At 37.4% G+C, this 25,808-nt stretch overlaps 1 protein-coding gene and 1 long non-coding RNA gene across 2 annotated transcripts in view; one reads left to right on the top strand and one right to left on the bottom strand.

The window, feature by feature from the left end:
* TRPC3 (transient receptor potential cation channel subfamily C member 3) overlaps nucleotides 1-25,808 on the bottom strand; it is a 30,305-nt gene that overhangs the window by 1,416 nt on the left and 3,081 nt on the right. Inside the window, exons 2-11 of the mRNA XM_071753903.1 lie at nucleotides 19,876-20,647; nucleotides 13,156-13,341; nucleotides 8,173-8,337; nucleotides 6,884-7,100; nucleotides 5,440-5,673; nucleotides 4,091-4,355; nucleotides 3,439-3,634; nucleotides 2,584-2,793; nucleotides 1,635-1,718; nucleotides 563-638 (exon numbers count right to left, since the gene is read on the bottom strand). Of these exons, the coding sequence (XP_071610004.1) occupies nucleotides 563-638; nucleotides 1,635-1,718; nucleotides 2,584-2,793; nucleotides 3,439-3,634; nucleotides 4,091-4,355; nucleotides 5,440-5,673; nucleotides 6,884-7,100; nucleotides 8,173-8,337; nucleotides 13,156-13,341; nucleotides 19,876-20,647 (2,405 nt within the window). The remainder of the gene's footprint in view (nucleotides 1-562; nucleotides 639-1,634; nucleotides 1,719-2,583; nucleotides 2,794-3,438; nucleotides 3,635-4,090; nucleotides 4,356-5,439; nucleotides 5,674-6,883; nucleotides 7,101-8,172; nucleotides 8,338-13,155; nucleotides 13,342-19,875; nucleotides 20,648-25,808) is intronic.
* Nucleotides 407-3,053, top strand: LOC139800614 (uncharacterized). The gene is made up of 2 exons (XR_011727839.1): nucleotides 407-667; nucleotides 2,491-3,053. It is a non-coding gene; the product is annotated as an uncharacterized lncRNA (long non-coding RNA).

The raw sequence follows: 25,808 nt of genomic DNA, 5'->3' as shown, positions 1-25,808 counted from the left end.
AATTAGAAAACGTCAGCCTATTTAAAATTGTTACAATTTGATACATTCAAAAAACACATTTAAAATAAAACAACTGTCAAGACCAGACTCATCAGAAGCAACAGCATATTTTCCATTACAGAATATATAGTTCAAGAGCAGAAACCTCAAATACTATTCTTCCAGCAAGTGTGATGTATGTGAATTCTTACACAGTAGAAATTACCACAGGAAATTATTTGTCACGTATTAAGACTAAGATACCCTGCAGCTCTAACTGGGACTCTGCAAATGTGAATAGAGTTAGTGACTTCCTCACAATCTTCCTCTGTAACTGTGTCATGTCCATGCTCTCATTTTCCACCTGTAAAAGGGCACCCATATTTCTCATTTCTACTTAGCTTCTACTTGTCGATTTTTGTTGTCACAGTTATACTTCCACTACTATCTACTTGAGTTCCATGCCTTTGGAGGAGAAATAAAGCCTCTTTTTACTTGAAACCTCCATGCACTGCTGTAACAGTGACACCTAATACGTGACAAAAATTGTCTCTGAATGTTGCAGATGCAGTCTCTCTCTTACCTTCATTTACTTCATCGTTTTCTTTGTCCACTTGTGCTTTCAGAACGTAACGTTTTATCAGTCTTTTCATTATTTGCTGCCAGATGAAAACAGTTATATAATCAGGTGAGGATATATAATTAAACACTATTCATTTTTCTTTCTTAACTATCTTCCTTGTATCTGTGTAAGAATCAACAGTCCCAGATCAAGCAGTTGCCTCACACAGGCTGCTGATTCATCATTACAATCAAGTGTCTTTCTCATCCAATTACCCATTATTTACATACATTTCTGTAGGGAACAGGACAGCAAGAAAATACATCTTATAACACCTAAATTTAGTTTTTAAAATAGGTCTACTCTTTGTTAAACTAAGTTCACATGAAAAGGTGTGTACTGGTAGGAGATAGATGTTTACCTTTTAAAAAGAAAGAAAAGTTGACATTTTATGAATTACAATGCAGTGTCATCTCTAAAAGATTCATTAAGATGATATCTGTATTTTTATATTGTAACTGCAGGTTCCTTGTACGTACTAATATTCTTGTACTGTGTTACCATACCTAATCTAATGTAGCTCATTTAGCAGAATTTGCACAGGTAGTTTACATACCTGCAACATTTGCACTAGAGAAACCTAGAGCTCCTCCTGACCCTTTTATTTCTGAGCTGGAAAGAAGACAGAAGGTACTATCTGATAGACTCCTCTGAGTCTGAGGAGCATTCCCATCTGCAGGAATGTTGAATGCCTCATCTCAGAATGTGAGAAGACAAAGGGAAAGTAATGCCAACATATTCAGCTCAATGCTTTTGCATTGCTTCCCCAGAAATCAGTTTCAGATGTTTGACTCTAACACTTTCCAAACTGGGATACTGAAGGAAAACAAAAGCTTTGTATGGGCTAGTTCTAAATGCTTCCAATAATGGGGCTTAAGAATAACTATCTTTTTTTTCCAGTAGCATCCCAGAGTTTTATTCCTGTTGGGGATTTCTTCACCTGGTGAAGGCAAAATATACTTCAAACACAAAATTCAGCTCATACCTTTGCACAGTTTCATTATTCAAGACAGTGACCACTCTATGTACTTACCTGATAGCGTGTTGGCTGATTGAGAATGCTGTTAAAACTGTGTGATTCAAAAACTCTAGAGTTCGACTGAGTGAAAAGGTTTAACTAGAAAGAAATAAGACAAAAGTAAAACATATTATGGAATTCACAGTTAAAATTCAGCTCATTTTTTTTGTTTCTGGAAAACAGTTCAGTCTCTGTAATTTCTGTGACATCTTGGGGATGTCTCCATATTCACTGCATCAGGATATTATTTTGAAAAAAAAAAAATAGCCTTTATTTTTAGTCTTTGCAATACACAAGACCTTGAGGCTAATTTGTGTAAAAAGCCACATGTATCCTCTTTAACCTGTCTGTGCCCCACTCTGTCACCAGTAAAACAAGGGGAATTGTTACCTAATTCTTACAAGGGCACTGTAATGCTGCATTCCATTAATATTTGGAAAAAAACATTTCGATACTCAAATTTAGAATGCCTCTTTCCTGTTGTCTTCTCTTGTGAACATAGCTTTTGATAGTAGGATGTGACTATCATACTGACCACACTTCATTCCTTTCCTGTCTTACTGTCTTAATGAAAGGAAGTTTTCTCTCCCAGTCCGCCTCTTTTTTTTTTTTTTTTTTTAAAGAAAAATGTTAACTAAATATCTGAAATGCTGAAAGCATGTTTATTCAACATTTAGGTCATTCCTTATGGGAATTTTTTCCTTCTTTGAATACTCAGTTATTTTGGTTTTAATTGTGTTTTTCTAATCATGGGATCTTCTTGTCCTGTGAAAATACATAGCTATTTTTTGGTTTTATGCAGTATGTTTACACAGTCTGAAATACAGATCTTTGAATACAAATGCTTAACTAATTACCAAACTATCATCAGAAGCACAGATTATACCCTAAAACTTGAAGAAAAAGTGGAATTCTGGAATGGACACCCAGTTCTTTACTGCAGTGAAAAGATTTTAGTACCTACCCGAGATTTGGAATTGCCCATTCCCATTTCAATATCCTTCTGAAGCCGTCTCCTCCTGCACTTAGAAAAGTTGATGATCCTCATGATGAAATAGAAAAAAGATTTGGGGCTTGGTACAAGACTGAATGGTGGAGGTAATGTTTTTCCATCATCAAAATATGATAACCAAAGTTTAGAACGAGCAAACTTCCACTCTACATCACTGTCATCCTATGTTAAGATATAAAAACAAATATGCAAATATTTAAGTTTCATTTCTATCTATGTGAATGTAACACTATGAATAATGTCAAAACTCATGATCTGGAAAACTTGTATTTCCCCAACTTGGTATTTATTTAAAAACCTAAATATCTTCTCTAATTTCAATTTTCTGAAATTTTTATCGAGTTGGATGCTAAATCTAATTAAAAATAAAATATACTTTGTAATCATAACAAAATTTAAATAAAAAATATCTCTTTCAATAAGCAATGCAGCCAGTAATTTTGTGTGATGTGTTCATTAAACTGAGCCATTTGGCAGACTTGGAGCAATACTGCCCCTGTGTTTTCATGGCATGTGGCAAAGCTCAGTATACCTAGAAACAAGTTTTAATAGGGTACCTAAAGTGGAAAAAAGCACGTGTAAGAAAAGCAGCATGTAAGCACTGTGAAATGTGACAGTCACAACAATCTTGAAGGTAAACATCCATATCCTAATGATCTGTCCTAGGAACATGGTATTTCCTGGTATCTCCCCAACTGAGGGAATCTCTTCACATTTGCATATGAAGATGCACTCATCAAAGTAACTCCTAATAATTCTGACTTTTTTCAAAATATGAAAAGAGAGAACTTGAGAACAGAGCCCCACCTCAATTTCTTGATATGAACTGTTGATCATAGCAATCAGCATGTTGAGCAGAACTACCACCATTGTTACATTGTATATGCCATAAAGAACATATCCAATATTCTCTATGAACTTATGATCATATTTGAGAACAACAGAGGTTACTTCAGACAAGCCAAATATTGACCAAAATAAGGTCTTGAAACTTTCTTCTACTCTGTAGGAAAAAGAGGAAAGCATAATTAATAAGGACACAAATGAATATACATTGTGATAAGTGATAAACAATCTCAAACAATTTGTCTGTGAATCAGGTTCGTAGAACATTAATCAAAACAACAAATACGCAAGAAAATGTTTTTCACAATTTTTCTCCACTGTGCTTCACTTATCCATCATAGATAATATAGCTGTAACATACGTGACACACAGGTCTGTGTGATTAACAGAACACACAGGTAAAATTATCTTAGACTGCAATGAAGGATTCCATTATACAATAGGACTTTGGTTTCTGAGGCTCTGAGATACCCAATTTTCCACTGACTTCAACTGTCTTTAGTTTCATTTTAAAGCTGGGAGAAAGCACACAGTATCTCACAGACTTTGTTACCTTAGTGAAAAACTAAAAGTTTCCTATTGCCATTTTACTTAAACATAATTTCATACTTACGTTGTGAAGGCTGGGTTTAGTTTAGCTCCAAGGTAGTAGGAATACAGTATGAACATTCCAATCATAAATGCGAGAAATACCATAATAAAAAGGACCATAAACTTGAAGATATCCTTAACAGTCCTTCCAAGTGAAATTTGCAAGGGCCCAAAACTCTCATTTGCAGGCAGGATATATGCAATCCGAGAAAAGCTCAGAACCACAGCAATTGCATAAAGACCTTCAGATATTATCTGAGGATCAGATGGGAGCCATTTATCTCTAGCTGGAAGATATGAAATACAGGGATAAATACAAGGAGTTACTAATTTGTCACAATGTTGAAAAAAATTTTTTACAGGATCTTCTATTAACATGTCTGAATTTATCTGAGAAAAATATGTAGAGAGTCCAGTCTAGTAGCTGCTACTCCATTCCCATTTCCTTTAAGTCACTATGAATGAATAAAAGTTACATTACCTTTGGCTAGAAGAAAAACAATACTGGAAGAACATAACATTTTCTTCTACAGTTTGCATTTTAACCTAAACTAAGTAGCAATAAATTGTTCAATATATGCACAGAAACAATTAGGTTACATATAAATTAATGAATTGTTTATTACATGAATTAATGCACCATCTTAGCCAAATACCACTGAAATAAAATGTATTTCATACCAAAATACCACGTTTCTAAATGTGTATTCACTTACATATAAATTCACTTAGATTATACAGCAATTAACATAAATAACAAAACTAAGTCTGCTATAACCATATATTGAAGTTAGTAAAGTATATGTTAAAATACACCATCAGCAAATATAGCCTTTGCTGGTGTTGCAAACAGTGATTCATCACACCTTTTATTACAATTTCTGCACTGCAATAACTGTTTTGTACCTTTCTTCTATTTGAACAGATCTTTCCTGATTCCAGCATCCTTCCTTTATCATGAAATGCTGACCTTTCAGGGTTTAAATTATTGGATTAAACAACTGAATCAATCAAGAAAAAGTCACATCAAAATTTTATCTGTTGTCAAGAATAAAATAAAGCCTGCAAATATTTAAAAATCAAGAGGGTCAGATTTAGCTCTAGTATGAACACTTAGACCCAAATTATGGACAGCTGCATTTTAATTGATTTTGTCCTAATTCCTGCTGTTTGATTTTAATATACTGGCAAACTTATTTGTCAAATTAGCATCACGGCAACTATTGCATAGAGACAAAATTACTCAGGGAAAAATAGTTAGATGCTATGAACCAAGACACGTGCAAATATTGGTTTTAAGGCTTTAAATTACTAGTGCAGCCTACTAGTTTATCTGTGTTCAGATCTGTGTTGCAGAGAAGTTAAACTCACCATAAGTAAAATACTCTATTTCTGGAGGAAGTGTGACCTCTGAGAGATCACTTTCCTCAATGTAATTGTCCACATATTGTTGTGCTTTTGTGGCCTGCAGGAATGCCAGAAGCCTCGCTGTGAAAGCTGCAATGAAAATGGACAGCATCCCAAAATCCAAAACATTCCATAACTGCAAAATATATTCCCTGGGTCCTTCCAGCCACAGCTCTTTGCATTCTGACCACATCATACCTGCAACAAGAAATGAGAAAAACTATAGCAATCTTGGCCAAATTCTTTTCATTTAAACACTCTGTATTCTCCCATTTCATGAAATCAGGTGGTAACGAGGGCAACAAAAACTGATTTCTTTGCAGTGCCACAGCAGCCTGAAGTTGCACCAGGGGAGGTTTTACATTGATCTGAGGAAACATTTCTTTACTAAGAGCAGTCAGATGGTGGAATGAGCTGCTCAGGAAGGTGGTAGAGTCACCATCCCTGAGGTTATTAAAGAACTGTGCAGGACATTCCTACTGAGCATGGAGATGTTTTATTTTTCTTTTCTACCTTTTTTTTTTTTTTTTTTTTTTTCTTCTGGTGGCATTGCTAACCATTGAATGCAGTGATCTTAAACATCTTTTCCAACCACGATAATTCTCTAATTCTGTGAAGAGGCTGCTCCCAACAAGTATATGCTGGCACTATCAAAAGAGAGCATACAATGGATCTGTATCTCCCTATCCTAATGAAATTGAAGATAAAGCAGTGCTTAAACCAGGAGATCCAGGCTATTACAAGTCAGAGTGAGGCTACTTCATGCAGCAGCCACAGTGACGCTTCCTTTCTCTTCCCCAGTCTGTCACAGCTGAGAGTGTTGCAGTTATCATTTGGCCACCTGACATTTTGCTACCCAAAGGGCCTGACTTTGATGAAATGCTGTAAGATAGAATTTTTCTGCCATACAGAGTTTCAAACAGACTGTCAGCTAATCAGGGTTTGCATGGGGAGGGGAAAAAACACATAAGCAGAATTGATTCATTAGTCCCTTGACAATGGTAGAAACTGTGACTTCCCTCAGACGTTATCTAAGCAGCAACATAACCACTCTGATGCTTATGAACTCCTGACTTTGACACATACAGCAGCACAGGTCTCCTCATCCTGTTTAAGAAAACTACTTCACTGAAGTATGATTTCTGTGGTGTTCTCTTCAGCAAACCTGTGCTCCTGTTACAAATTGCAGAATTCCCAATCAGTGCAGCAAATCAGCAAAGTCTGGCCCCTTGCTGAAAAGCATGGAGATGCTGTGATCAGTTCCAATGGACTTGTCACTGCCTCAAGGATTTCTTCTAACCACACAGCAGCTGGAGCAAAGTTTGGGACCTAAGCTTCTGTGCTTTCTTTTAGAATTTATATCTGCAGGAAAACAGCTGAAATACAGATGGAGGGGCAATATACCTACCCAGTACCCACACCATGATCAGCATTTCTGTCCAGGTAAACTGTGTAGTTTTCACCCTAAAGATCTGCTTAGGGTAATCAGTAACAGTGACATTGGGTAGTGTTGTTATGCCTTCAAACCTGTCTGAAGCATTGAACACCAGCAGGCCTAGGAAAATAATGAAGGATGCTGCATGTGCCACAAACTTCATAAATGGACTTCGAAGAATTCTTCCGAGCTGAAAAGGCAGAATGAAAGTAGTTACTCATATTTCTCAAAGAAACAAATTTATTCATCAGGAATTCCAGAAGCATAAATGGGCACTAACAGCTCACAACAGTCTAAAAAACTCATTTTACAAGGATACTCCTTTAACTGAACTGAACTATGATGCTTTACCATTTCAGAAAAAAGCCTCCCAAAGATGGCCTCAAGGATTATGTTGTCCTGTTAGCGAGTGTTCATGTTATTACATAAAATGCAGATGACAATATCTTCACTGCAAAGAATTACAAACATACAATGGCTTTGATAGGAAAGTTTGATCTACTGCCCACATAACAGAGAAATCTTCCTTCTGATTTACCAAAGATCTATCAATAGATCTATCAATGTCCTTTGCTTGCAGAAAATTCACATGCTATAAAGATTTCAAAGAAAATACTGTTATTTTCACTGTGAAATCATCAGGGAAGCTGGAAGCATCCATATTTTTTCATGTAATTTTAATGAGGTAAGAGTTTACAGCTGTGCTCTTTAATGAAAATATACTACCACATGGTTGGGATAAGGCTTATAATTTAATTTCTGGTCTATGATCCACCTGGTAAACATAACTCCTAGGGCAGGAATAACAAATATTTTACTTAAGATTAGGTTCTGCATCAGTGAAGTCAACAGATGTTCTGTTAATGTTTTATATGGGAACAGCATTAGACCTTAAGATGTCATCAGAGGAGACCTAATATAGAATCTGAGTGGTGATTCCATGTTCTTAATACAAATAAAATTACATAGCAGAGACTGAGGTAAGCACAATCTATGGAAATGTAAAAGGAAAAAAAAGCTCTCAGAGAATGGTCTTTTTCCTTTCTTTAAGCTTCACAACAATTTATTTTCATGCTTCATCACTGTTTATAGTGCAAATAAAACAAACAGCATCTTTTGGCTCCAGACTAGAGACAACTAAAAATATCACTCATTAGTTAAAATGTGGAAGCAGCAGAATTAAAGGTAAAATATTGATTTCCGAATGCAAGAAAACCAGCTCCCAGAATAGTACAAGATACATAATTTATAAAATTCAGTACCCTGCTACATGGTGCAATCCAATAGCCAATGGCTAGAAATGGAAGGCCCAATGCCACAACCAGCACAACCAGACACTTGATAGCTATGGTCTGCTCCCGCAGTCCCGAGAGGTTTTCATACCAGATAGTCAGTAGCTGTTGCTGACAATTTGGATGGGCAACAAACTGCAAAAAAAAAAAAAAAAGAAAGAAAACCAAGACATATTCTAATTTATAAAAAGATTATATTTATTATATTACATTTATAAGATTATATTTATTGTTATATTGTTTATTATAATTTATAAGGCATTTAAACACAAATGTCCTGATTGACAGCAGTCTAAGCATACACAGCTACCACTGAATATCTATTCAATGAATATTGGGCCATTTTTGGAATGTTCAACCCTACAAGCAAATTTTAGCACTCAGTTCTCTTTTACCCAGACATGGACATGTGAAAAATGATTTTCAAATATACTCACTCTCACCAAGCTCTGATGCCCACTGTAGTCCATGGTAAAATTTCAACTAACCTTAACCAAACAGAGCCAAGACATCAAAGATTTTTGTAGCCAACTGGTTTAAAATAGGTGTGGGGTGAAAATAGACAAACATCAAGACAAAAGTAGGGCACCAAGTGATTTTTTTGTGATTTAGTCACAAAGAGATGATCAGACAAGTAGAAAAATAGGCTTAGGAATAAAGTTCAACTTCTTCTCAGTTATTGTAACACGAACTTGCTCTCCTAAACCTTTTGTCATATCAGTTGACAGTAACTAGTAAATCTGAATGAAGAATGCTAGGCAGTTTCACAAAAAGGATTTGAAAATAATTCTGATAACTCCAATAATCCGTGTTGGATTAAGAGCACGATTTGATCAGTGTTGCTTATACTATAAAAACAAACAAACAAAACCCCTAAAAAAACCCAGTGTGAACATTGGATATCCATTTTATTATCCTTTGTACTCTGTTGAGATCATAATGTACTATATACACAGTTGTTTGCCAAGTCTTGCCTGTAATCTCCAGTTATATTCCAAATCTCATTAAAAAGTGCATAAAGTAGTACAAAAGGGCAGACTTAAAATATCAAATTAAATCATTGGCAAGGGAAGCGAGGAACCTTAAAACTTTCAAGAGGAGTAATCTGAAGCTGTTGCATGAACTTTTACAAGGAAGTAATCTTCATATTTTAATCTACTTTGCTCTAAAATTTAAGGCCCAAAGTATTTTGTATGTGATTCATTATCCAGTTAGATCACACTTTCATGCTGTTTGCACCTGCAGTGGAATGGCCAACAGAAATAGTTCAAAATATTTTAAGGATCTTTTAAGAAATTAATCCAAACTTGAACTATGCTTGTATTCTTTTTATTAGGCTATTGTCTTTGAAGCTTGTGAATCATAAAAATGTGTAGCCTGGCAGTTCTTGAAACAAAAACCAAAAACCTGGTTTTTCTGTGTGCATTCTGATATATGTCCCTGGTCTCATCCTTTGCTAATATAAATTTCATTCTCAACTCAGAGCATCAAGGAGCAGATCCCACAGCAGACTATCTGTGCCTGAAGACAAGAAAGCAAATAATTATATTTCAAATTACAAACACATTTCTAAAAAGCAGGCTTAAAACTGTAGGGAAGAGGAGAGAGAAGAAACAACCCACGTCATTCCTCCTGTCACCAGAGCAAAGGAGCAAAGAAGAGAAGAAGAAGCAAAGGAGCTTTAGGGGAGCTCACCTAAGGCTATGGGTCAGACCACAGGCCCTCTTGCATCACATGCAGTGCTGTGTGCTGGTTTATTCCTCCTGGTCTATCAACATTTTGATCTGCCTGTGATATAATTTTCCCCAGAAAAGGGAGGATTTAGTGAATAAGACGTTAATGGTTATGACAAGCTCTTCTCTGGCAGTAAGTCTAAGGGCTCTTGAGAAGATCTTTGCAACTTATTAAATTGTTGGCAATTGCTCCACTTCCACGCCCTCAGAGTAACTCATGTCACTTCTCCCACCTATAAAAAGCTCTGAAATTCATCCTTCTTTCTAGTTCTGCTGATATATTTATGATTTTTTTTTGTTTTTCTTTTTTAGCAACTGCAACCTCTTCTTGATCCCATCCTCCCGTCCCCATTTATGTCTATCTCCCTCCCAGCTTAATCTCCTCCAAGGACAGCAGATTCACACCATATTTCACCTACCAATCACACCATCTTACAACCTTATTACTTCTGCATTTCTCTTCTTTCAACCTACTTTCTATGCAGGTTCTTACTTTTCATTACACATTGATTTTATATTTTGGGATCCAACTCAAACCCCAGTGAATAACAAAAATGCATGAGGACATAGTTTGATCACTGAAAAACAAAATCCCAATTTAATTTAACAGCTTTTTGGAGCATAATTGACTGTAACACTTCAGATGCAATCAGTTGCATGACTAATGAACAAGTAAATATTTTTATGTATCACTAAGAGTGATTATAATGTTATTTATTCATAAAATCATAATGACTGAGTTTAGGCATAACAGGAACATATCCTGACACGCTCTGATACACAAACACACAACGAGAATGTTGCATATTCTTTCTTATCTATCAGTTTTACAACTTCAGTGTTTGAAAACTAAATCCTGTGCTTTTATTAAAAGCTCTTACTGATTTCATGTGGAAATCCCACTCTGATTTTTATCTCAGCAAGAACTGCAGAACTTGGCTAAGTGTGAGCAACTTCTCTGAAATGTCAGCAATCTGAGTACTAAGCTACAATACTAAAAGTCCCGTTAGTCTATTAGGGCTGCCTCTTCACTCTGGACCTCAGCTTCAAAATCATACCCTGTTTACAAGATGTGCCTCAGGTATTAAGACCAAGACTTTCATTACTAAGAGAATTAACAACTCCATTTCCCTAGCAGTGAACTTCTGAGCACATCTGATCACTTGTCATATGCTTTCACCCTGTCTCTCTTCCCTCTGGAAAGGCTCATTAACCATTTAATGGACCCACAGTTCTGTGTTTCTGTATTGTTTTGCAACAGTGAGCAGACTTTAGTGTAGCTGACCCAGAAGCACAGCTAGAAATACTGAAAGCCAAGAAACAGAAGCCACAATCTTGTCTTCTTCCTACAGCTGTAGGGTTGAAAGCATCCTGTGTGGAAATCCTGCATCTGAATCTCTTCTACAGTCAGAATATTGCTTTACCTGCCACATCTGTAATGGAGCCAGTCTCAGCATCAAAGCACCACCATGGCAGGGACATTTCCTGCCTCAATCCTTGTCACACTCTCTGTAATGGTCTTTTGCAGGCAACAGCAATGTAAATACAGAAACAGCTCTGTACCATATACTTATTTCCTCCCACCAAGATATTTTTTTCTTGTAGGTTCTGAACCGTTTTTGTCACAAATTGGAGCAAAAAACTTTATGTGCAGTTTATGTGAGTTTATGTGCAAATCATTAATCTCTTGAAAGAGAACAAGTTATTTACATGGAATTGTCTTTTTTTTTTTTTTCACTGCGTAGGTTTTTATTATTCTTACAGACCTGTGTGGCCTTTTGCTCCGTGATTCCTTTTATCAGTGACAAATACCTCCTAGAAGAAAACCACAGTCTTCAGCAAGGAAGTCTGAGACACAAGACTCAGCAAAGGTTTGCTAACACTAATATGAAATAGAATAAAGAACCCATGTTACTTAGATTTGACAACATGCTTATGTATTTTGATTCCTTCCCTGTTCCATTCTTGTAAATTAATTTAATACTTTCATATTTATACCTTGAATTTTCATCGTTCATATGCTATAGACCAGACATCCATATGCTGTAGTTTTATATTGGAGAAATTATTTGCTGTTTGAGATTTGTGCTTACAGTTTTTGTCAACCTGATTTTGGGGCTATACTAAAGACCAGAATTTCCCAGTTGTTCTGGCAGGTTGCTTTCACAATTCATTTTACATGGCAGATTGGCTCAACAGGTGGCCACAGCATACAGTGTTATTTATTCTGAAAGACACCCTACTTCCTGCAGAGATGATGAAACCATTGTGGCTGTTAAAAATGGAGATTTATGCTAGCCTTGTAAATAGGTAGCTGTAAATAACACATAGGGACTGCTGTATCTCAAGTCCCCTCACAGAAGGATGCACTATTAACTATTTTCCATGCTAGGGTAGTGAGATCTTCAAAAAGAACAACATTCAAAACTACTACACTGAAAGGATATAAATTATGTCAAATGTGTGACACACAGCTCAATTTTTCAGCATGTAACCCTGTAATGTAATGAATAAATTCATTCACCAAATACCTGTTCACTAAAAGGAACTTGAAAAGAAGTATCAACTGAATACATGTTACCTTTTACCAAACACTGATAAATACAGGTGGAAAGATAAAGGACTGAAATGACCTGATTAACTAGCAACAGATATATTACACACATTTTGAGGACTGAATTTAAAATATTATTTAAAGAACACACACAGTAACTCATTTAGAATTTCTCACTATAGCCACGTAGACAAAATGTTTCATTTAGTGTAATATTCCTAAATAAATTTTAAAATAATATACTTACTGAGAACTTAGATTTCTCTTTTCCATTTTCAAACCAGTAAATGATTTTTTTTTTTCTCCAAAAAAGACCTATGTGTTGATAGGAACAGTAGTAGAAAGATGCAAGTCTTACCTCCCAGAATTTATTTGTCTGATAAAGTTACTTAAGACAGAAAGCAAATGTAGCAAAAATAAATAATGCACAAGCCAGTTCTTTTCACTGGTTGAAACCAACACTTTCACCAATACAGCTTTCTCTTTGATTTAGATATTTTCATGCAGGCTGGCAGAAAGACACATCCTGAATTTCTGTTTGTTTTTTTTTTCTGATTTCACTAAGTGAAAATCTGGCTCCACTGAAGTGTCTTCTTTTGGCTGTGGAGAAATGAGATGACACTGTTCCTACAACACTGTCTGAAAGCACTGGCTATGAGGAGTTACCTTTTTGACTTCATATTTAATGGCCAGCTTCACACGGCTCAGTGATGCTCTGTGTCTCTGTGCTTCAACTGGCTCCGAATTCAAATCCCCATTCAGAATGGCCTCCACCTCTTCTGAGTCTCTGCACAGATCAAGAACACCCACCACAAAATCCTTGCACTGCATAGACAGCTTGCGATAGTCATTCTGAAACAGAAGGGTTAAAGAAAATGGCCTGTGACACAGATGCTTCAGAATCAATGGCAAGCCATTAACCCACAGCACCCAGGGTGCAGCTGTGCTGTGTTTTGCTGTGGTCATACCTTATACCTTGTGATGCAGCTCACAGGTGTAACTCTAGAGCCACATCCTCACTTTTGCTGCCTCCCTCTGAGCAAGCTTATGTCTATCTTTCAGGTGCTATCTTTAAACTACTCAGCTGCTCATATATGCTGTCATCATGAAGATTTCCATGTATCTGATCTCCTCTCTCTCCTACCAAAACGTTTGTGGCTACATTTCAAAATTTTAAAGTAACTGTTGGCTGGCACCAATCTTTGCTTGCACTTTTGTTTAAGCTTGTATGTCTTACACCACCCCTGTGCCATTACCTTTAAGTTCCTATCTGACACCTGCTTCAGCAGAAACCTTTGTCTTCATTTATGTATCCACTTCCTCCCACTTAAATTTTTAAGAGACTTTTTAAGCTGAGATGCAGATGCTGATTTCCCCACATGAGGCTATAGTTGGACATGGAAATTGACCTTGTTGTATCAAGTGTTCCAGTCTTCTGAAGCTTTTCTTTTTCAACTACTTCATAGCTTTTCTCCATTTTTTCCCCCACTAGGCTGTGAGAAGTCCAGTCTAAGCCCTCTGTTAGTCTATTTTGTGTTGACTGTTGATTTTCAGACACTGTCTTTTTTAAAAAAACTTTAGAGGGGTACAGATTTTTCCTTTGTGGTTCTTTCCTTCTCAAAAATGCTTCTGCCCCCATCATTTTCTCACTTAATTTTTTTTGAGAAAAACTAACATGCTTTCAGTAGTTTCACATTATTTTGGGAAAAGAGATTGCATGGGATAACTTGAGGAATCAGCTATCAGTCCCATAGGTCAGATTCAAGTATGAATCAAAATGAAACGCTTGTGGCGACTCCTAGGTACTGTGTTATTTTAAAGGCTAACACCCCAGATTCAGACTTAGAAACAACCAGTCCTAACAGGATACCTAAACAGGACCCAGTTATTTCCTTTGGTCATAGATGACAAATTAATTCAGTCAGTGAACCAGCAGGATGTAAGGTTATTTTAGATTTGTTTTTGGTAACCAAGGACAACAGTACAGAAGAGCCAATTATAAAAATAATACTGGGATGCATGATTAAATTCAGTGAAAGGATAAGCAAGCATATGCATGACTAAGATTTAAGACTTTTTAAAAGGCAAAGTCTAGTAAGAAAGCTAGACAAGGGAGTGAAACATACTTGTAAGCATGGAGGTCTGAATGCAGAGGCCTTTAAGTAAAAGATAGGAAAGTGACCAGAGACCAGATACTACAAAAATAAAAACCTTGCAGAGGAAGACTCCAGAATGATGGCTACAACAGCAGACTTAGAAAAGACAAAGGGGTTCAGTCATTCTTGACAGTCTTGTCTAGAAACTAAGTTTCATCACAGAGGCCAAGAAATATTTGTATAAACTGCTGGGACAAGGGGCAGTGGTCTATAACTTGAAGAGGGGAGATTTAGGTTAGACACTAGGGCAAAAGTGTTTCCTGTGAAGGTGGTGAGACACTGAAACAGGTTGCCCAGGGAAGTTGTAGCCCTGGAAGTATTCAAGGCCAGGCTGGATGGGGTCTTGAGCAACCTGATCTAGCGGGCGGTGTCCTGGCCCATGCAGGGGGTCCCTGCCAGCCCCAGCCATTCTGTGATTCTATAAACCCAAATTTTGTCCTGGCGTGAATGAACACGGGCTGCCCAGCTGTGGGGAATGGCTTCACTTACAAGATTCTTTTCTCATTCCTTTACAAAGGAGATTCTTTCTCTAAAGAAAGAGAAGGTGAAATAGTAGACTTTTAATAGTTACAAAATAACAATAGTTACTCTTGCTAAAGAGTTGCTAAATAGCTACTCTTGCTCCTTTCCCTTTACCATTCAACCATTTTATTATTAAAACAACAGAAGAAATGTAAATAGTAGAGTTTACATTACCAAGTAGTTTACATTCTCTAACAGCTTCCAATACAAAAGTCAGGAAACCTGTTTCCTTGCGCTTAAGCTACAACCAAGTCTCACACACATGCAATATGCAAGCACAGCCAAGAATCGTGTTCATAAAATGTAAATATTCAACTAAGCTTCTGCTGTAGTGACACGCACAGTTTAAAAGATCAGTTAAGATAGTTTTCTCAGTTAGTACAAACAAGAAAAATAATACATTTTCAAAGTTATTTTCAAATGTCAAAGTGGTATAAAAACACCTTACTTTGGCAAAAGTGGGACAAACTGAGATTGAAGTATCACATGAAGGCTTCCACATACAGTACAAGTAGTTCAACAGACTTGATTGCATTGCTAATCTATGACTCAGGATTTGAATCTTACACTAGGGAAACTTGTCAGATTTCCCTCTCCAGGTCTTCACTGACTAAAGCAAATATAATTTATCTCATTCTACTCAATCACTTTATAAAATTAGACACACAAACACTACCCACATTGTATATATGGGACCTAATTCTTAATCTTCTATCTCTAGGGTGTCATATGAATATCAGAAACCAGAATTTGTCATCTCAGACATCAACATACACCTCTGCATACTCTTGAGAAGATACAAATGAAACCACCAGATCACTACTCTTTTCCACATCCTAAACAAGGCTACCAGAGCTCCCTGTGGGTAGTATCCATATTTGAAAACCTCTGCTACATGCTGTGCCAATTTCCAGTTCATTAACATGAAGTTAATCTTCATGGGAACACCATGGTAAGGCATCAATAGACCTGCTTATACAGTGGGGATTTTTGCCTGTATCTTGTCACAATGCAGAGACTGTTTCCTTGATCAACAAAGTACTTCTTCACTTAATTCACAACCTAACTCAGATGGTCTGACTAGTAGTATCATCTTAAATTATCTCTCTCTAAAAAATAAAATAAAATTTTAAAAATTATGGTTACACAGACATATTTGTAGCATCAAAATATCAGCCTGTAATCTGCATTTCACAGGTACCATGGCTGACACCAGTCAACACCTGACAATGACTGGAACTGCAGAACTGTGTCTCATGAGCAGTTTTGGCAGATGCTGGCACATGGCAGTGGTTGGATCTCAGCCTGACTAACTCTGCATGTTCTGTTCTCATTCATAATATTAAAAACTACCTTGTGAGTTCACCTGGAATCTTCACAAACAAAAAGCAATCTGTGTGCAAAGAATTAAGCATAAGAATAAAAAATTTTCTGCTGATTTCACTTGTTTACTATTCCAAAGGGAATCTATACTGAGTAATCAAATGTGGTTCAACAAAATTCACATATCTGTCTTCTGTTATATGAGTCACATTCCTGTAAGCACAACAGTTTGTGACTAGGCACAGATGTGTAACTCATGCACACACATCCCTTGCAATCACAGACTCATGTTGAGCACAACCTCTTTAATGGCCACGTTAAGATCATGTAGGCAGTCAGTCTGCCTAACTGCAGGATCTGCATACACAAATCAAGCACAGCATTGCACGAGCTATTATATGGATCTGGGCTCTGTTCTTTTAAAAGCTGGACCTAAACATAGATTAAGCTTGAACACTCTTTGTTAGTTCAGCTGAGATAACACTATGTAAATTTACTTGGAACAGTGACAGATGCTGCTTTTAGATGCATGTCTACATCCTCCATTGGTTCCGCTGGTTGGAGTTTTTAGCAAAACTGGGTCAGGGATTTATCCTATATAAAGCAGGACTACAACCTTTCTGATCCTTGCTGTGTTGGACCAAATTCTCACATGATACCAGCTAGTGCAATTTCCACTGGGAGAACCGAGTTTGCTTAACCCAGGACAGTATCTAGTTGAAAACAGGTATACAGAGACTATTCTGTGGCCTTTTAGCTACCTAGTCCTATTTTTTTTCTGTGGCGACTCCAAAGGAAAGTTCCATCAGATGATCTGACGTTTAATGATGATGCTAAAAAATTCCTTGCCTCTTCATTTTTCTATTCCCTCGCTCCCTTTTCCACTACAACTTCTGCCCAGGAAGGGTAGCCAACCAGCAATGACAGAAGAAAACTCTCCTACCAGGCCTGGTAGAAACAGGAAGGACACTCTGAGATGCATAAGAATCAGAAAGAAAAGAGATGTGATGTCATTTAGAGGAATAATTATTTCACTGAAATGTTTTGATGTTGATGAGAGGATGGAATGTCCATGCTCACAAGATGCCAGGAACAGTTTCTGCTCTAGGTGCTAAAACTGAATTTTCTTGCACACATGGCTAGGTCAGCAGCTGTGTAAGTGGTATCAAAAATACTGAAATCTGTGAAAATAGTGGATTTCTTGGATTCTTAGGTATCCCAGAATATCAACGAATACCAGCTAGAAAGTTGATAGAAGAAAAATGAAAAAATTTAAACCCAGAATATTTTATTCTGTGACAATTTAACATTTTTAAAAGTGAAACTATTGCTTAAGCTCTGGTTTGAAATGAGTAGTTCAACCAAAAAACCATGTTCTCAAAAACACCAATCCTTTTTCAGATGAAATTTGTATTCATGGTGTTAGTACCTATAATACACGAGCTTCCCATTAGTTTATATTTTTACTGACATTTTTCTATTCAGTTTTAATCATCTACACCCCCCCCTAAAGAGAGTCCCCCCCAAACAAAAAACCACAGTGATATAGCTTGCCTTAATTCATCTTTTCATGGCTGAGATTGCACTTTCAGTTCCTAAGTAACTGTGTAATACTCAAATGGAGTCACTAAGCCCACCAGTGTTTCTGAACACAAGTATAATACAAAATTTTTATGTGGTATCAGAAAGAAAAAGACAGATGGTAGAACTTTTGAGGTGCCAACCCAGATGAAAAATTCTCTTTTAAGAAACTACAAGAGAAAAAAAAAACAAAAACAAACCAAACCACGTTTGTATCCAAGACCACAAAAGCGTTATTCAAAAAATCCCTAAACCTCCACACTTTGGGCACATGACTCTGCAGACCCTAACACTCTGAGGTTGCTGGGCTAGTTGAAAAGGAACCAAGGATAAACAGGACAGCGTTAGGCACACCAGAGACTTAACCTTTTATAATGGTCTCTATATGAGGACCCATAACTGTTACTCATTGTGTGAAGCATACAACATAATGGGCTCAGTGCATATGATAAAATTCTCCAGTTCTTCAATTATATGTTCACAAAGAGCTTACTTAATTCAGTGCTTTTTTAGCAGAGGAAAAATAAAAATCTGACATTTTTCCTATACTTCTTAAAAAATACATTAAGGAAGTACAATAAGCAGCATGACATGAAAGGGCTTCTTCAGCAAAGGAAGGAGAGGAAAGGTTTAAGTGTACCTTTACACTTCACTAGTGTATGGCGTAGTACAGGAATCCTTCTCGGCACTGAAACCTTATATTATATTATATTGCATTGCATTGTATTATATTATATTATATCTCAGCTACATCTGAAACTATTCTCTCTCAGGAATTCAAAACTGTTCCTTCCTGTGCACTTCATTAGTTTCTGCCTACACTTCTCCAGTTTGTATATTTCTTCTGAGTACTCTACAGTCAGCAGTTCTTGCTGCCCTCTGTTAATGGAAGTTAATGAATCTTCTGCCTCTCTCAGATCATCTACGAAAGTATTAAACAAACAAGTGCTACCCAGTACAGACCCTGAAGAACCTTATTAAATTCTTTTGTTAAAGCCAGACACAGTGCTGTTAACATCACTACTCACTGAGACCAATTTGTCATTCCCCATGTCGAGCTTCTGTTTTTACACATAGTCTACTGGTGTTAGATTTTTTTGGTGGGGCTTGGTTGAAGGGCAGTGGGCAAGGGGGAAAGGTGGGTGTTTTTGTAAATTTTAAGGTATTAAACAGAACTGCAAAATAATTTTTTAAAAAAGCAATGGAAAATAGTTAACTAATTCATTATCTGTCTGATGGAAAAGCTGAAATAGATAGAAAAGTCAAGGCACTGACAAACTCAACCAGATACAGCTCAAAACCAGATAATAGGACTTACATCTGTAATCAGTCTAACAGCTGGTTTTGAACAAGTGACATTTCTAAAAGATGCATCAACCCCCCCACGTTCTCAACAATGTGAAGACATCATTCAAAATTAGTACAAATAAAAAAAATAGGAGTAAGGTTAATGCTGCAGTACGCTCATGAAAAGCAGAACATTTCTGCCTTCTGCGCTTACAGCATTTGTAACTAAAACCAATCCTTGCCTGCTTACAACCAATTTTTTTTTTCTGTCTGCTTCAAGGTTATTAGAATGCACACAGAATTTTTCCAATTTCCTCTGTACACAGTATGTGAAAAAGCAATTTCATTTCATTAAAAAAATCTTTTTCAAAGGCTTAGGTACTGAAAACTCACAATCAGGAACAAAAACATGAAAGCATTTGAAAAAATAAAGACAACTAATAATTTCAAGCATCTAAGGATATCATGAAATAGCAGCCACTTAAAAACAATTACAAAGAGAGAAAAACACCATTACCTTGAATTCTTTTTCAATGTTGGCCAACTTGGCAAGTTCATTGCTGAGTTCTAGAGCGGTGAGTACTGGATCTTCACTGGAGAGGGACAGATAAGCTGGACTAGCCAGTCCTTTGTATGCATTTATTCTGGACCTAGAGTGACTGAAAGAATCATGCTTTTGCTTCTCTGTACAGTCATTACATTTGCAGAAGTAATCATGAGGTCTTTCTATCCTTGCTCCTTTCATCAACAGCATGTGTACGACTTCGTACTTCTGGCAGTGGGCAGCTAAAATGATGGGAGTGATATCTGGAGAAAAGCGGGTACCGTCTTCATCATAGGAATAAAAATCATCATCCTGAAGCTCCTGCTCACAAGGGCTCAGAGTCAGTCGCTTATTTACTGAAAACCCAGGATGATTCAAAATTGCTTCCACTATCCTAATGTAACCCTTGCTGATTGCGAGCAGCAGGGCATCTCCAATTCGTGCCAAGTTCTCTTTTTTTAACAGAAGTTCTGTCACTTCCAAATGTTCATTCCCTACCGCAAGCTGCAAGGCGTTTTGGCCCATGTAGTCAACACAGTTGACATTCAGTGTTTTGGACTCCTCCAGCATTTTGCGCACCACAGGGATGTTCCCGTACTCGGCGGCATCCAGGAACCGCTCCTCCTCAGCCGTCAGACTGGTGCCCCGGTTGTTGAACATGAACGCGGGGCCCCTGATGGCCTGGCGCCTGCCCTTCTCCCTCATCATAGTCATCCGTCTCAGAGAGGGGCTTTCTTCAATGTACCTAGTGAAAAAAAACAAAAAGGTAACAAAATTTTACTGTGTTGATTATCCGTAGCTTCCACTTCTCTAGTGGCTACAAAAACAATGACTTATTCTGTCCCTTGTCATTTGCCTGTCTACTGACAAGAAGTATCTTTTACTGTTATCTCTCTGCCTTCATGCTTGATTGTCTGCAACCTAAAGGCATGTCCAGGTTCACTGCCACAAGTCATTTCTGGGTTTTAGCATGGGCTTTTTTTTTTTTTTTTTTACTTTTTATAACACATCACCTCTCTTCAGAAATCCCTCCCAACTCCCTTCAGTACCTATATACATAAAATGAAAACATGTCTACTATGCTACTTTCAGTAGTAATATTACTGTCCAACACAGGCAACATTCAAGCTGATGACTTAATGAAGGCAATAGTTATGCACACTGTATCATAGTTCACATAAATGAGAGGTGAAAAAAAATTTTTTCCTGATGTCTTGCCAAGCAGTATCCAGTGAACTCTGCCCGCATGCCTTCTAGTTTTACTACTAGAAAAATCAACCAAATCTGGAAGATTCTACCCACAAATCAATTTAGACAAAGCACAAGTATTTGAAAAACAGCAGTTTGTACACATTGAACAGACTTTCTGAATGTTTGCAACTAAACTGCTCACAGATTCCAGACACAATTCAGCGTATAATGGGGACCAGCTCTCATTCCAGCTGGGCTTCTGCAGTGCTGTGGGTTATTTTGGGCCTATTTCTATTATACACCTACCATTCCAGAAACTGAAAGGTAGAAGCTATCTAATGTTATGAGTATATACATATATACACATATATATATGTATCTTTAAAAGCCCTCATGTATTCTTGTAATGCAATCAAGAAAAATGGGAATTCAAAGAGTTACCAAATGAAAATTAGGACAGCAGACTGCACTAGAAGAGAAAACCTGAGTGCAGAAAAGTGAAATTGCTTAGGGAAGATAATGAGAACTGGAGAGGCTGCGAACTCCCCTCGAAAATGAGATGCAAAAGCAGAAACAGAGGAAAAGTTAAGGGGAACAGAAGAAAAGAAAGCGTGATAAAGCTAATTCAGAAAAAAGAGAAACTGGAATTATGAAGCAGTGAAGATACTGACTGACAGCAGTAGAGGGGGGCATTCTGCCCTGGTGAGGCCACATCAATTCTAGGCTCCCCAGTTCAAGAGAGACAGGGAGGGAGTCCAGTGGAGGGCAACAAAGATAACTCGGGGATCTTACAGGGAAAGGTTGAGAGCTGTGACTGTTTAGCCTAGAGAGAAGACTGAGAGGAGACCTTATTAATCTCTATAAGTATCTAAAAGGTAAGTGTAAGGAGGATGGAGCCAGACTCTTTTCACTAATCCACAGCAATAGGACAAGATGCTACCTGGCTGAAGAAAGAAACAACAGGAAAAAACTACTTGGTGAGTTCTGAAACAACAGTTGTATTCAGGCTACAGCAGTCACAGCTGGGGGAAGAACAAAAACATTATGCCTGCCAGAGCAGGGGCCAAAAGCCTGAAAAGGCACTGTGTACACTACAACCTCCCTTCACAACTGCCTACAAATAAATGTGAAACCCATCAGCAATCTCCCTTTCCTTGCTAGTCCAGCTCAGTATTGAGAGGGACAACTTCCAGCTGCCATCAGTTAACCCATTAGCTTAAGCTGATTTCATGGACAGGGAGATACCACTGCAACTGAATTAATACGGGTGTGTTTTGTATATATATAATATATATGTGCTGCGTAGAGTCAGACAGGCCTTACAATGTTACAATTTGGCCCTTAAGTACTGTCTACCTCTATAGAAAAAAGAACAGTTGGCTTCCATTTTACAGGTGCATTACGAAAATTAATTTATTCACTTTGTCAAAAAACTCATACAAGAGTAAAAGTCTAGACAGAAAACTGAAGAGGAAATTAATCCTTTTACCCTCAGTGTAAAACCCAGGTAATGTGCATTAGGAGAGATACGGGTCCATGTAACAAATGCTGAGGGCAAAGCAAAACATGAAACAGCCTTCTAACCAAACCCCATCAGTCTGCAAAATGCCAGAACCAAGGGGAAAATGCCACACACACCTTTGGCACACACAGTATTTATGCATTTAAGTGAATATAGTGGAACCTTGCATGGACAGCTTCCAAAGTGGCACATCCTAACTGCTGCAGGTTCAAAGACACAACCAGAGCAAGAGCCTCTTAAATGCAGATGGGTTCTTTTTTTTTTTTTTTTTTTTTTTTTGTGTGTGTGTATGTGTTATTTTTCAACAATGAGTTTAGCCATCTTACCACTGCCTAAAATAATGCCTGTTGACATCACTGGATTTCTTCATATGTAGCAATGTCAGTCCTAATGGTTTTCAGTGGGCATAACTAATTCAGTTCAGGTCATAAGGATATGTTTGGCCTTCCAGCTATCTCCATCAGCTGTAATAAATTCAGCAAAATATAAATCTTAATCACTTTATCACAGATGCAAGTATCATAAAAGCTAGTCTATGCTCACAACGTTTCTGTTAACACAGATGGGCAGTTTCAGAGCAGAGCAGGTGAAGAGATTTTAACACTCGTTACCAAGGGCAGGTCTCTCCTGGGATGAAGCATTTGATTATTCCACATTTTCATGTATGGCTGGTGCTTCTAGACTCCCAAAAACTATCTGGGTGGCACTGCAGTATAAGTAATGCTAACTAGTATTTACTTTACATGTGCTAAAACTGCTCTGCCAAACAGGCCAGGATCCTTTTTTTCTTTTTCCACTTCTGTACCACTTTCTTCAAGTCTGTGAGAAAGGCATAACAGAAAGGATTTGTGACTGTTAAGCACAGAATTGATTTAACCTCTTAAAGCTCAGGCATATTTCACATTTGGGAGTACTTAAATTTGAGCCCAGAGTGTACGTGGTGAACAGACAACGTATGCTACTACCTTATTCCTCAACAAAAACTCAAGTAAAGCACAGCATTCTGTCTTTTCATAGTTACCTTTTAAACAAGATCTTACTGTCTGCTATGCTGTTATGTTTCTAGTCTTCCTTTACATCTAAAAGCATACACCTTTTTTTCCCTACACAGAGAAATGTGGTTGTTTACTGTAATGTCATGAGGAAAAAAAATATATGTGCATTAACAAATAGGAAAGACAGAGAACAAATTGACTCACGCTGACTTGACTTAAGAAGGCTCTAAATTGCCATCCTGAATCTCATTTATCTTTTATGAAATACAAAAATATACATTTCTCCATATATGTTCAGTGTAGTTTTTCAGCATATTTTTCAATATGACACTAAGGTTTATCTTTCTTTCAAAACCCACTGACTAAGGTGACTCATCTGACTTCTGTAAAAAGAGATAGAACCATCTAAAGGTGTTGAATTGAATATCTTCCCAATAAGGAGGATTACCTTAGCTATAAATCTTGTGACAGAAATCATACATTAGAAGTGACTGCAGCATATTCTCAAAACAAAGATGAAAGTTGCTTGATATTTTAAAGAGTAAAATATTGTCAAGACCTCTCCGAGAAATAAAATGCAGAAAATCTGGTCCACCATCATGCAGCCAGAAGACTTACTTATGCAAGAGGTATCAGGTACAAGGTCTCCTATTCCTGTTCTTGCATCTAATATTTTTAAGCTGTCCCAAAGCATGTAAGAGTGGTTACGATTTTAGTTTTAACTATCTGACCATTTTCAGCAGCTTTTACATGTAATATTTGCCAACTCTAATAATAATTAAACCCAAAAAACCTAAAAATTTCAAATATCATTAGACTGGCTTAAAATATGATTAAAATAGAAAGAAGTGTGCATTCATAACCTGTGTTCTATTTCCTAAAGCCTTTAAAGTTTATATTGTCAACATTGTCTCTGCAAGATGACAAAAGGAATAAGAGAAATCATGACGCTCCCCTTCCCAACTGTTCCCAATAGTTAAAAGAACAGAAAAAAATTAAATATTGAAAAAAAAATTAAGCAAGAAAAATGCCTAATTATTTTATATTAATTCTTCAGCAGAGATACGCAACTGTTTTTCACATTTCACATCAGAAAAATAACCAAAAGCCTTAAGCCTCTGTTTGCTGCTCAGCACAAATAAGAAGGATGGATGGAATTGGAGAAGAAGGGTCACATTAACTTCAGTACATCGGTTCTACCACATCTGGACACATTTCACTTGGCCCTAAGCATACACCACTTAAGCAGCTGTTTCAAGGAACCAGAGCTTCCCTGGCAGGATGGAAGCACTTCAGAAACAGTACACTTCAGAATCATTCTGCCATGAGCATACAACAAGGATGGTCTCCCTGAATTGTTAAATGCGAGAGCTGGTATCAACAATTTAGAAGCAGTTTACCCCACTGCTAAACTGTACAATATTGGTGATCTTGATTCTATTCTAGCTCTGAAAAGGAAATGTGAGTCCAGTTATCCCAGACAGCTCAGGTGAGTACATCATGGAAACAGTGACACACACACACATTTAAAAACAACACTGGAGTCAGCCACACAGGAGGTGTGGATTGTGCCTTTGGTTCTGCCAAAAGATCCCAGTTTTAAAATTAAAGAATGATAATCGCCCTATTCCCAAAATGCTCAGACACACATATACATATAAGCAGCATTTTAGATCATGACTCCCGAGCATCCTTTAAACTAAGCAATCTCAAATGTTTGCCATCACAGGAAAAGGCTGAGTTGTTCTGTGTGAGGCAGCAGCTCCTGGTTCTGCTCAGGGCCACAGACAGCATTACAGGGGCAATCCCCCAGCCTCACTGCCTCTCACAGATGAAGGTTTTGCTATCATCCCTCCAAGCTGTGCTACAGCCACCTACCAGAAGAGGATGCTGGTAAATTTGTTTCTTCACCAACAGAAATACTGTCATATTCATTTATGTTTGCATGGAAGCTTGTTCCACACTATTTGGCAAACCCTGCACCAAGTCTATATCCCTCTCCCTCCTGAGAACTACTGAGGCTTTCCAGAAGAGGGAGGCCTATTCAGCTGAGCAGCAGAACATAAATCAGGACAGCTGCAAAGTCTGACTCTGGTCTATACTCTCCCACTGGTCTGAAACGATATAATCCATCATTCAAAATGCCCTCATGTCAGTTCACAGAAGTTCTGGCTCCAAATTGGAAAGAATTAGTCAAG

Source organism: Heliangelus exortis, chromosome 10 (genome assembly GCF_036169615.1).
Source record: "Heliangelus exortis chromosome 10, bHelExo1.hap1, whole genome shotgun sequence".
Classification (NCBI taxonomy): domain Eukaryota; kingdom Metazoa; phylum Chordata; class Aves; order Apodiformes; family Trochilidae; genus Heliangelus; species Heliangelus exortis.
Note: the sequence above shows the minus strand (reverse complement) of the source record. Positions and strands in the feature narration are given on the sequence as shown.